At 44.1% G+C, this 12,867-nt stretch overlaps 1 protein-coding gene across 2 annotated transcripts in view; it reads right to left on the minus strand.

Moving 5' to 3' along the window:
* The window catches only part of GRID2IP (Grid2 interacting protein), an 80,225-nt gene that overhangs the window by 30,617 nt on the left and 36,741 nt on the right, over positions 1-12,867 (minus strand). For both annotated transcript variants that reach the window (XM_065411798.1, XM_065411797.1), the window contains 4 exons: positions 7,936-8,190; positions 3,687-3,772; positions 3,291-3,360; positions 1,244-1,338 (listed from right to left, as the gene is read on the minus strand). In XM_065411798.1, the coding sequence (XP_065267870.1) occupies positions 1,244-1,338; positions 3,291-3,360; positions 3,687-3,772; positions 7,936-8,190 (506 nt within the window). The remainder of the gene's footprint in view (positions 1-1,243; positions 1,339-3,290; positions 3,361-3,686; positions 3,773-7,935; positions 8,191-12,867) is intronic.

The raw sequence follows: 12,867 nt of genomic DNA on the forward strand, positions 1-12,867 counted from the left end.
TAAAGTGCATTGGGATCTACTGATGCAAAGTGCTATGTAAGAAATAAGTATTATTTATTATTATTATTATGTAGCCAGGATTCCAGTTTTCCTTCTCATCCAAAAGACAGCACCTTCAGCAGCACCGAGCCCCTAACACTCGGCTCTAGAATGGATTCAGTAGTGAGGGAAAGGGAACAGTGCCATTCATGGAATCCCAATAGTATTTCCTGGGGCTAGGAGTTCCTTGGCAGCATTCCAACAAAATACTGACCGAGCCTGCCCTTACTTGGCTTAGGAAATGATTTAGGGCTTGTCTACAATGTGCCAAAGTACAGATGATGGGAGTGTGAACTGCAGAACACACCACAGTGCTGTGCTCTAACTGGCCCAAGTGCATGCTGCTGGCATGAACTAAAATGTATCTAGTTCATGTTACTGTACTCCTGTTTGAAAGAGGACTACATTAATGCGCCTTTTAGTTTACGCCAGCAGCAGCCACACAGGGTAGTTAGAGCGTAGCACTTTGATGCACTCTGTGATTACACACCCTCCCCCCACCCCACTCCCCACAGTCCACATTGCAGTGCAGTGTAGACATAGCTTCAGCCACCTATACATTGTGGGCCAAGCTCTCCTCTCCGCTGCACTGAAGTCAATGGAGTTGTTCTGGTGAAACACTAGAATTTGCCCCATATGTTCCGATGACTCTGACATTCTTACCAACAAGTACACAAGTTACACAGGATAAATTATTCATGAACACAGCAGAGTTACATTAAATAAGATGTACAAAATTACATATTCAACAACATATGCACAGGTGTGTTCATTTAGTCATATACACACACAGGCTTTGAACGCAGGTCATTCTAAAGGGCCAGCCCAGAAAACTAACAGCAGTACGGTGATCCCTTGGATAGCTGTGTGGGGCTGAGACCAAGTTTGCTCCCTCAAGACTGGCAGCAGCAACTCTGACTGCAGAGGAAGAATGCTCAGCCGTTGGGGGAGGAACTACCTTTCCTCGTTGTCCAGTGACTCTCCAGCTAACGCAGGAGCAGTGTCAGGCTCAAGCCAACATGCGAAATTTGATGGGGAGCAAAGGAGAAACCCGGCAGATTCCTCCACCAGGTTTAGTGGTTTGAAGGATAGTCATCTCCACCCCACCACCAGCCCCACCATGCACTGACATGGCAAATTCAAGAGTGAACTCCAGGTTTTCCGTTCTGTCTACCTGTTGTGCATTTCTCTTTAACAATCTTACCAACTGGAAAATGGACCATCCCTTCTTCCACAACCAGGGTAGGCATTGCCCCACTGCCCTGCAGCATGGACACCACCTTATCATGGGAGCAATTCCTGCAGAGCCAGACAAAGAGAACCCACATAAATAACACTTTCAGAGTCTACACTGCACCCACCATTTGTGACATGGGCATCTCTGAAGTCTCCTAAGGATGAAAAGGATTGACAAGAAAAGTAGGATTCACCTAACAGGAACATAACAAGTCTGGGAGGGACACCCAAACAAAGGCACAATGGCAGGACTTTGACAGCTGCACCCCTTGGTATAAAATGGAGAAGATCACAGCTGCCTTCATCTTTACGACTGGGACTATAAATTCAGCATGCTGCTCAGACCGAGGTAGAGTATGGTACTCTAGCTGTAGTCTCCCGGGGCTGCAGCTCTGCATTAGAGATGTAGGAGCAAATTCTGCTCCTGGTGATCTATCCCATGCAGAACAGAACTAGCTTGCGGGCAGCAGTGGATCTCATTGTAGAACATTTGTGGGATGTTCTCGGCCATGCCTGCAGCATGGAATAACTACAAAGCACGTATATGGAGGGAGTCAAGGAGTCTGTTGTGGCTAATGATGCAGGCACTTCTGCAGCTCATGCTGACAGACTCCTTAACTGATCTTTCCATCTAACATGATACACTTTCACAGAGCCTTGTCTGTGAAGAGAAGATCCAAAGTGAGGGCGAAACACATTTTACCTGCTGATGGCACAGCCATTTTGGATAAAGTACAAGCAGACCCGAGACACTGTTTCCCAAAATGCAGGATCAGAGGGTAATCTACAAATAGTCTCATCTGTTTTCTGGGGCTGCTGCTTCAGCCAAAAGTTTGCTGGATCAGCTGAAAGTCGAGAACTCGGGAACCAGCCAAAGCAGCATTAGATGTTTAACCTTTAAACATGAATCACTCTTTTACCATGCAGACTGTTCTAGCACTTCACTTCTGCTTATTGTACAGTAAGATTTAGCCCTAGAATAAATGCTACTGTCATTGTGTAATGGGACACAGAGCAAGCCGAGGTTTGGTGGGGTTGGACTGTTTTGGTTTTTTTAATCCTTGTTTGTGCAAATAGTAGGTGGAGAAAAGTAGTTCTGGGTGGAACTACTATGGTCGGTGTAGTTTTATGCTCAGGATCCTGTTCTGGGGTGATTCATGGACTGGTTTGTACCTTGCCCCTTCCACACTACATAACACACACAACTGAATTGACATTGATTCGAGTCAGAGATTCCAGGACTGTTACATTTAAGAGCTGTCTTGTTTATATTATTTCATGCATTATGCATGGCTATTGGCAGAATGATCTGTAAATAAATGAAGGGAATGGAAGACAAAATTCTGGAATACCAATCTTACAGAAATGATAATATTAAAATAAAACATTTGCATGAGGCCAGGATCACTGCAGAGACATCTATGCCTGCATATATATGTTATACACACACACCCCTTGCACAAAAGCACCTCACATCCTACGTAAGTAGCCACTTAGTGCACATACCTACTATATCCTTCCTCACAAACTTGCACACCTCTCATGTTCATGAACACAGTTGTGCCTGGCTATTTCACACTATCCTGGGTTCTCATAAAAATGGCCACACTGGGTCAGATCAATGGTCTATCTAGCCCAGTATCCTGTCTTCCGACAGTGTTCAGTACCAGATGCTTCAGAGGGAATGAACAGAACAGAGCACTTATTGAATGAGCCATCCCCTGCCATCCAGTCCCAGCTTCTGGCAATTAGAGGTTTTGGGACACCCTAAGCATGGGGTTGCATCCACGACTATCTTGGCTAATAGCCACTGATGGACTCATCCTCCATGAACTTATCTTTTTTTAATCCAGTTATACTTTTGGCCTTCACAACATCCTCCAGCAATGAGTTCCACAAGTTGACTGTGCATTGTGTGAAGAAGTACTTCCTTATATTTGTTTTAAGCTTGCTGCATATTAAGCAGCATCATTTAAACCATTTTTAAGAGACAGTTTTAACAGCCAGCATCTCACCTCATATCCAGCCCATTGAGAAATAAGATTCGGTCCCCAGCTTTGAGAGCAGCCTTCTCAGCTGGGCTGCCTAAATATAGGAGGAAATGAAACGTGTCATTTAGTTGTACTGGTCTTTTAGTGCGGGATGCATTAAGGCTGCTGACAAAGAAACATGCTGATTGTGGATATGGTTACAGGGGACCTCTGCTTAGAGGGGAGTTAGTCTATTGGAAGAATGACTTCACTAGAAAATGCCCGATTCATAAAGATACTCTGGGGAAAAGCAGCTTGACAGCGTCAAAGGGATGAGAGTTTATGCTAAAGTAATAAAAACAAATAATGTTTCTGACAGCCATTCAGACTAGATCTTGGGTGTAAAGCTCAATGTCACCTGGTAACGTCAGGTTTCCTTACCAGGCAAAATGGACTCAATCCACACGGGGGCATGTCCACGTAACGTGAAGCCAAAGCTTTTGCTGCCTTTGTAAACTCGAACCGTTCTGCAGGTGGAAAATCAAAACCCAACAAGGAATTAAATCAAAACCCAATAAGCTTTTGGTTCCTGTTTCATATTCCCTTCCTGCATCACGGCACGTTTTGGATCTTTTTCGCCCTGGATTTCACTAACATTGAGTTGGGTGCCCCCTATTTAAGGTGGATAAAAATTTGATGATTTTTTTTTAATAAAAAATTCAGAATTTTAACATTTAAATTAGATTTTTTAAAATTTAAATAATAGTTTTTTTGTTTAAATTAAATGCAAGTTTATTTTTTAAACATAAACCTATTTAAAATTGCCAATCAATGTTAAAGCCTAAACTTATTATAATCTATTAAAATAATTACAATGAAATACAGAACAATAATACTAAACCCTACATGTTTGCTGCCAAATTTTAAAGAAAGTTCCACTGACTCACTGACTAAGCATCTAGAGTTTGTTGAAGCGCTAAACCAGCTTGGGTGGTGGCATATAATAGAATTCACATCACTCTGGGCTCCCCCAGGCTTGCTAATTCCCATCATGCCCCTGGGTAACACGTTTCCTCACAATGCAAAGCACTTGAAAGAGCTGTTGGACTCAGATGCTCTGCATCTCTCCCCAGGCAAGGCCAATTCAAATATGTCCTGGGCCCTCTGCAGATCATCTGACTGACCAGTCCCCATCTCCCATGTAATCATTCACCTCCTTCTCCAGCTCCGCCTGCACTGGAGAGAGAAAGGAGCTGTAGTCTGAGCTGGAGGAGACGGCAGTGACTAGGGGGAAAACTTTAATTATAGGCAATCTGAGACGGAGAGCAAGCAGTGACAGCAGCTGGGAGACCCTGGCGATGGAGCAGATAATGAGTCAAGAGAGGAAGTCCCCCAGCCATACCTCAGATGTCCCCACTCCTCCATCCTCAGGTAGTCAGCGAGAGGGCCCATGCCAGGACCCTGCGGTGCTTGGTGCTCTATGAATACCTCAACTAATTAGCGAGCTACAGAGTGTCTCCAGAAAGTTCTGGAACACAGCACTCTCAGGTGTCTGAACAGCACAGCTTGCCCACTCACTCCTTACACAGGGGTGTCTCACCCTGGGGTCCCCTGCCACCGCAGGTTTTATAGCAGCTCAAAAACAGCCCCGTCCCAGCTCTTCGAGTGCTCTTGGACTCAACTGCCTCAACTGGGGCATCCAGAAATTAAGGCTCACCAAATCATTGGTCACTTGAGAAAATGTTGAGCATCATTCCCAATCCTGCTCCCATTGAAATCAAGGGCAAATCAGTTGCTGAAATATGGGCAGGGAATGATTTATATCAAAGTGATTTAAATCTTTGATTTTAATCATGCTTTAAATCAGCAATCAGAAAATCTTGATTTAAATAATCAGTTTTAATGATGTTTTGCATTTGTATCTTTTAGTTATTTTCCTAAAGAGAGGCTGATTTTCATTGGTTGGTAACCATTAAGACATGTTGATTTACTACCAAATACAACCTTTACACTAACTTTTTGCTTCTTTTTGCTAATCAGGAGGTTACACTATATATTTACACATTTATTTAAACAATTATATAGCTTAACACACATTCAGATTAATTTTTACATTTTTACGTTAGAAAATGGTAAATGATGCATTTCTTATTTACCAAATTACTGTATTAATTTTTTACTTGCAATTTGTGTCAAATTCTATTTGATGGAAATTCAAATGCAATTTAAAGTCATATAAACAGTATTAATTTTTTTATTAAATAAAACTACTTTAAATATGCTGGTTACATTAAAAAAAATCAAAAGTTGATCAACATATGTTTTGCATGTAAAACTAACTGAATGATTATACAAAGGAAGTATTATCTGTAGTTAGTACATTAAATTGATTGTTTCTGGTCACCATGTCCTTCAACGTTTTAGAACTAGTAAATCTCATCCTCTCTCACCTAGTTTTTAGTCATAGAATGGAAGAGGAAAACAAGCTTTTCTTCTTTTTCAATGCCCAGTTGGTTTAACTTTGAATGAACTAGTCCTTGAACTGAACTAGTTGAATAAACTGAAATGAAGAAAGTGTTCTCTCTGCAGCTGCAGAACAGGCAAGTGCTGGCCCTGGGGGACACATGATTAAGCTATCTATTCTGGAGCCATAAAAGCGATCTTTAATACCAACTGAAACTTTCTGGAAGCTAAAGCTTAGTGTGCATTAACATGAGAGCCTTTGGCACAGAGCAGATGGGCTACTGAGGAGAGAGGAAGGGATGCCAGCAGCAGCAAGAGCTGCTCAGGTCTTGGAAGGAAAGTCAGAACACCCACTCCTGCTCTCCTTTGGAAATTTCCTTTCTCAGCAATTAATTAACAAATGTATAATGGTGCAGTTCAGCAGAAATACTATATTCTTAACATGAAGACACACAGACATGGTCACCTGAGGATGCAAACAATAGGGGGGAAGAATTACTTGAGATGATACTAAGACTAATTGAGCAAGGAAAATTTGGGGTGAGCATTAGAAAAAATCTTCCCCGCAGGAGGTTTGTTAGACTGTGGAATTGTCTCAGGGAAGTGATGGAAGCCCCCTCTCTTGGACCACTTAAAACTAGACTGGGATACAGCTCTAGAAAACTTGTTATAAGGACTGATCCTGTGCTGGCAGGGAGATGGATGGCATGGAGTTTTGATTAGTTCCATTTCTGTCTTCTGTGCACCAAACTCCGCCCTGACTTCCATGAAGGCGTACCTGGCGTAAATCGGGGCAGAATTTAGTTTGCTAATTCTGTGAAATAAAACAAGGGTGCAATAGCAAGGGATAATCTGTGTTATAACCCCCCTTGGGAGGTACCAAGGCATCACCCTCATTCCACCCTGCCTGCAACATTCTCTTTGTAATTAGGCAATCCTAATCCCGTGGCTCCCACAGACAGGGCAGCATGGGGCTTTTCATATTTGTGTTAAAATGAGACCGTTTTTTATTGAAAACGCTGAATGGGCTGAACTGGCCCAGCACTCTGGTGTTACTATGGCACATCTAATTACAGTTAGCACAAGCCTGAGATTTGAACTCAATTCCTCGCTCTGGCCTGGCAGGAACTAGGAGTGCTATGGTGGTGACTTGCTGGGACCCAGAGACACAGTAGCTTGTGTCAATCTGTAGACACTTCTGGACACTTCAGGCATAGCGTTCGTAAGGTCTGGAGAGAGTCACATCCAGCCCTGGGCTCAACTGGGGGGAGGTCCAGTCACTGTGATGTAGATAAGGAGGGGAGTCAAAGGAACTCAAGAGGGGAGACTCAGGACTACGAGAGAAGTGTGGGAGGCTCCTCTACACCAGGGGAGGGAATGGCCTGGTCCCAACTCGTGGGGAATCCTGTCTGCAAAGGGATTTGTTTTGTGCTTGTGCCCATCAGTAAGATGCTGGTAGGCGTATAAGCAATTTAAGCGTCTCATGATGGCTTTACAGTCAGTCCCGTAGGAGGATTCACCAGCTGTGATGACAATGAAAAAAAGAAGCCAGCACATTCTTTTGTGAAGTATGAAATGAGATCAGAGGGGAAGGGAAGGAAACACATGTCCTACTAGTCACTGTGGAATGGTTCAAACAGGCTCCTTGAGGCCTCCAAGCATGCCGAGGTCTAGCCACATGGGGCCATGGAAATGGGTGTTTCGCACCTCTCATTCCTTCCCCCAATTTCTGCTACAGCTTCTAGTGGCCTCCCATAGATGGTGCTGAGGAGTTCCCAGGATCATACAATCCAGCATATGCGCTGAGAAACTGAACACTGTGCATGCAGCCTAGACGGGGACCTGCATCGCATCAGACCTGGGCCGTGCAGGAAGGAATTCTACAACCCCTAGCAGAGCACACCCTCTTTACCAGAAGGAATTCATTGAAACAACTTTAGAAAACCAACTGAGATGAGAGGATCTACCAGGAAATGGGCCTGAGCTGTGACGTGGAGCCCAAACTTTCCCAGAGTTCAAAGTGGAAATGGTTGCAAAAAGGCCACAATTCAGTCTCATTTCTATACTAAATTTACTTGCTATGAGCTACCAAAGTCCTGTTTTTTCTCTCTTCCCTTTTTCTCATGTCTCTCCCCATTACAGTGCACCCGCTCCTTCACAATAACCAAGCTTTGTTCTACTAAAGACCAACCAGCTTTGCATTTGAAGATTAAAGGAAGTATGTTACCTGCGGGCAGCCCCTGATCCCACACTACTGGTTATCAGAGAAGTTGTCTTCCGCAAACCCTTGCTGGCTTCCTCGTGGCTCCGAGGCACTGAGCTTGCCCTGGTCGACACTAGCAGCCGCTCCTGGTGGTCTTCACTGCGGCTGCGCCTCAGCCGGTTGGTGTGCTGCTCGCTCTTTGACCGGCAGAGTTTGCTGATCAGGCTCTGGGACACCACCTCGTCAAAGCGCTGCCGGTGTTTCTTGGGGATGAAGATCCTGGCAAACATGACAGAGGAGGCAAATCAGAAGAGGAGCAAAGCCAGCAGTGTCCCAGTTGTGGTGGCAGGGCTCTGGGTTCAGCGGCACCTGCGGAAAAGTTCAAAGTGGCCTCCAGTAGCACTAAACCCCACTGCACCATAAATCCATCAGCTTTCCAAACAGCAACTCATGCAAGAATACAGGACCACACCCAGTGGGCACGATCATCACATCTTTGGCTACATCACCTGCTGGATATTTTTGTAGGATTCTGTTGCAAAGTCCTCCCCACAACTCCTTACAGCTCCAGTCAATCCTGAAAAGGCTCTAATGCCACCCTCTATAGAGCGGCTGTAATTTGGGAGCAACGGCCGTGAAAACAAGAGGGATTTCTTCCAGCAGAGATGGATTTGAACAACTCTATTACCCCCCACCATATGCCCAGTCTCTGAATCTCCTTAAGCTGCCAGTCCCTCTCTTCTGGTAATGACAAGGTTCAACTCGTTGAACCTTGTCAAGTTAAATACTTGCCCCGCTCCAGGTAACTTCCCAAACAGCCGGGAATGAGGGGGGGAAGAGTCTTGCCCCTGCAATGTCTGTTCTGTTGCAGCCCAACAGGTTCTGTTTCTGTGGGTTCTGGTAGTTCAAAACGTCATTGATTTTTTCCCCCCTTCAGTATCTGGAAACCGCTATGGTATTTGCCGTGTATATGAAGTATCGTGGCTCTACAGCATGTGTCGTAGCAAAAAGGATTTTTAAAGTTGATCAGCCAGATGGTATTTCATAGGAACTACGTTCTAACAGCAAAAGCAGGATGAAATCATCTGCCTTCCTCCAGGCATTCTCCGTATTACTGATATTCAGGTGTACAAACGCCCCCACGCTAATGTCTATGCACAAGGATGCCAAGCTACCACCTCCAGACATTTACTGGTTTTTTATTGGGACAATCTGCCGCCCAGAATTTTGATATCTATCTCCCCTCACCCAACTTTCCTGCAATAGTATCTTAACACACACCAACATTCCTACTCTTCTGTATTTGAGCTTACCTCTTGGCTATGGGGGCGGGAGATATTGTCGTCTTTCTTACTCTTGGAAGATGCTCTGATATTAGGGTGATGGGTGCCAGTATAATAATATTAAATAGGAAGAAAGAGATTACCAAGAACTGAAAGGCAGAAAGGAGAGAGACGCTAACCAGGCAGCCTTTAAACTCATACCTTGTCTATCACATTAGCAGCAGCATTTGATATATAGAACATGCAAAGTGATTTTCTTTAACAATTTCTCTCTCTCCAGCATACTGAATCCTAAGGGAGGACCGTGGAATCAGCATGTATCTCTTCCTGCTTGTGCCCTTTGCCAGCACCAATCAGCTGAGCACCATACCATCTGCTGCTCACTGCTCTGAGTAGGGGATCTGGACTTCATGGCTTCACCCTGTATCCTGACTTGAGTTTTCCCTTTCTAGTCTTCCCTTTGTCTTTCCATAAGGAACTGTGGCTTCACAGTCAACATCAGTCATTGGCATAGACCCAGATCTAAACTCTGCTCTGACTTTCACCTCATGCAACCTCAGCCCAGGATCTGATAAGCAGAGTGCAGCACACAGTACAGAGAGCTCTACTGCTGGGGTCATTTTGGCTGAAATCAATTTCCTCAGATAGGCTTCGGCTAAAAGATTTGTGCACAAGAGAGGCCAACCTTCTTCTCTTTGTTACATTAGGTTCAGTGCCAACTCTGAACCCCTCGAAGAACATATCTCGGTCTGATAAATATTATATATGCTTTCCATCTTCATTTGTCTGGCAAGCTGGAAAATACCAGGATCTACCAGCAAACACAGAATTCTCCTCGGAAAAAACAGATTCATTCATGTTTTGAGTATATGAGAAAATGAGTTACAAAAACTCTAAAGCCTTAAACTTTCGTCTGCCTCTGCACGTCTCTTGTGTCGTCCCTTCTCTCACAGTTTATTCAAGGTGAATCTATGACTCCCATGGAACTGATTAGCATGTTCCCACTAGGAGATCAGTAAACTCTCCGAAGTGTACAAGAAGGAGGAGCAGGCGCCCACCGTTAACAATGACTGCCTGGCTGACTCCCCCGGAGCCTTAGCTTTCCAGTATAGACCAGTTCACATAGAAGACTGGTCTCCATTCAGTTTTTGAGCTTTTTTTTGCCAATAATTGGCTCTTTATTATTCATTTTGGGCCAAGTTCTTACTTCAGTTACATGCAGGCAGCCCCACTGGGCTTGCCCATTTATACTGCCTTGTGCCGGAGCCCATGGGGTCGTACGATCGAAGGCATGCACATCAGATAGCCAGAGGCCTCACTTTCCTGGATAAAGCTTCAGGCTTCAGCTCCTGGGACTCAGGAAAATGTCACTGCTTTGTTTCAGTATGTGGAGCAAATTTTCATTTCCACTTACTGACTGGAATAGTGACTTAATGACATCCCAGTTCACCCCACTCCCACCCATTTGGTTTGCACTAGTTAAGGGCTCCTTGGGAAACTGGAATCCTTTAGTGTTTCTATAGTAACCATCCTTATAACTCAATATACCTCCATAGGGTGTCTTATTGTCAGTCTATTCTTCCACAATTATAGTTGTTCACTACCCAATACATTCTGGCTAGGGTCAATAGTTCATTATTACTTTGCTGCCTTGTTGTCTTCTGGTAATCAAAATGAACTCAGTGCATAAAAAAAATTTCTAATATCTACGGCGAACTAGGGACCCATGGTTTACAGCTTCCAAATAATCTAGATTAAAGATCACAAATGATATACATCAAGTTTTTGCTGAATTATAAGCAGAATTATTGGGCCAAACTCAGTGTTGGTTTCTCAAGACCCAGCTCCATTACTTCAGTGGAGTTGTGGCCTCTTATCCAGGCATTGAATCTGGCTCATTGTCTTACAGCCATCTATTGGTGAACACAAATCAAGCAGAGAAGAAGGTGATAGAATAATGACTGAACATCAAGAGAGGAACTGAATGGATAGTTCAGGGGAACTAAAGGTGGGATGTAGAATCAAGTAATCAGCCCAGGGCAGTGGTGACCAAAAGTCATTACCATCTGATTGCTGTTTGGTGCCTTCTGTGAAATGAGTTTGTGGGAGTCAGGCCAGTTCTGAGGATGCAGCCATCCATTCACTTCAACTCCCATTATAAATGGCATTAGATGGTAATCTAGAGCCCGGGGACTGATTGGGCCATGAGGTCTCTAATCCGTAGAGTGGTTCCTCCAGGTCAAATTTCACCCACACTGGTGAGGAACAGCACTCCTGTTGCCTGTGCCATGCCCGTTCTGTGGAGAAGCAGAGGAATCCCAAGCTGCAATCTGGCCCCTTCTGCCAGCATTAACATTTATTTTAAAATATTTAAAAGAAAAACGATCCCTGACTGTGCGTAGAAAATAACGAGTGTCTCTGCTGCAGCAGGAATGTTTAGCATTTACAGCTGCACCCGTCAAAGGCATCAAGCTCCCAGGAGTGTTGTCCCCCTTTATTTAGGCAACTCATCAAAGGGGATTTTGGAAAAAATGGATGAATTCAGGGTAGTGGGAGGAGGGAGGGTTTTAAATCCCACGTCTACCAAGTACAATGACGGCTTTAACTCCCTCATAGTGAAACGCAGAACTCAAAACTAGTGCTCATACATTAATAATAAGTAGCAACAAACTGCTCACAAGCACCCCTGAGACTGAAATATGCCCATGTTAAATTTGGTGATTGTTTTAAAAAAAAGAATGAACACATTCATAAATTTCACAGTGTGTTTGTGAATAAGTGGCTGTGACAAGACACAAGGACACTGCCTAGCCCCGACCCTAAAGGGTTAATGCAGCAGCCTAGAGGGAGCGGGGAAGGGCTGCCTAGGAGGCTGCATAGCACTACTGGAGCCCTGCTTACAGGTCTGCATGTGGGGAGTGGTGGTTGTAGTTGCTGTCTTTGTTTTGCTATTGCCAGTTTTGCTCTGTTTGGACTCTCTCTAAACTCTTATAAAAGTGGCCCTGGGAAGAAGGGACCACAACTGACTGCAGGCTGCCTGACTGCTCTGTTTTGTGTGCTGCGAAATCAGCACAACCCCCCACAGTGACACAGAAGAGAGGATTACATTCCTTTTTTAAAAGGTGACAACAAATAGCTCACCTGGCACTAACTGCAACCCTCCTGGGAAGTAGGACAACATCATCCCCATTTCTCAGATGAGGAAGCTGAGGTGCAGACGGCAAACTGGTCTCAGAGGTAGGAACAGAACTCCCAGTCCTGTGCCCTAATCACTACATTGTGCTTTGTTTCCCCACGAGGGTAAACGCTGGACTCTCTACATGCAAAATAAAACCCTTTTTTTTTTTTTTTTGCTGTTAAAATTTGAGGGCCAGAACCTCAACTGGTGTAAACTGGCAAAGCCAGTGTGGCTATTCCAATTCACACCAGATGAGAGCTGGCCCACACTCTTTAAATGAAAACCACAACAGAGAGAAACTACAGCTAGTATTATAAACATGATTACAGGCTATTTTAAGTGTTGCACTATTAACTTATTCAGTGTTAAAGAATTAGGAGTTGTTAGCAAGAATGAGGGTAAAAGACTGGTATAATAATCTCACTAAAACCATATGAAGTGTTTTTCATCTTCAGAGCACTTTACAAACCATTAAATGATAATTACTCACATGCT

The sequence above is a fragment of the Emys orbicularis genome, chromosome 10, assembly GCF_028017835.1.
Source record: "Emys orbicularis isolate rEmyOrb1 chromosome 10, rEmyOrb1.hap1, whole genome shotgun sequence".
Lineage (NCBI taxonomy): Eukaryota > Metazoa > Chordata > Testudines > Emydidae > Emys > Emys orbicularis.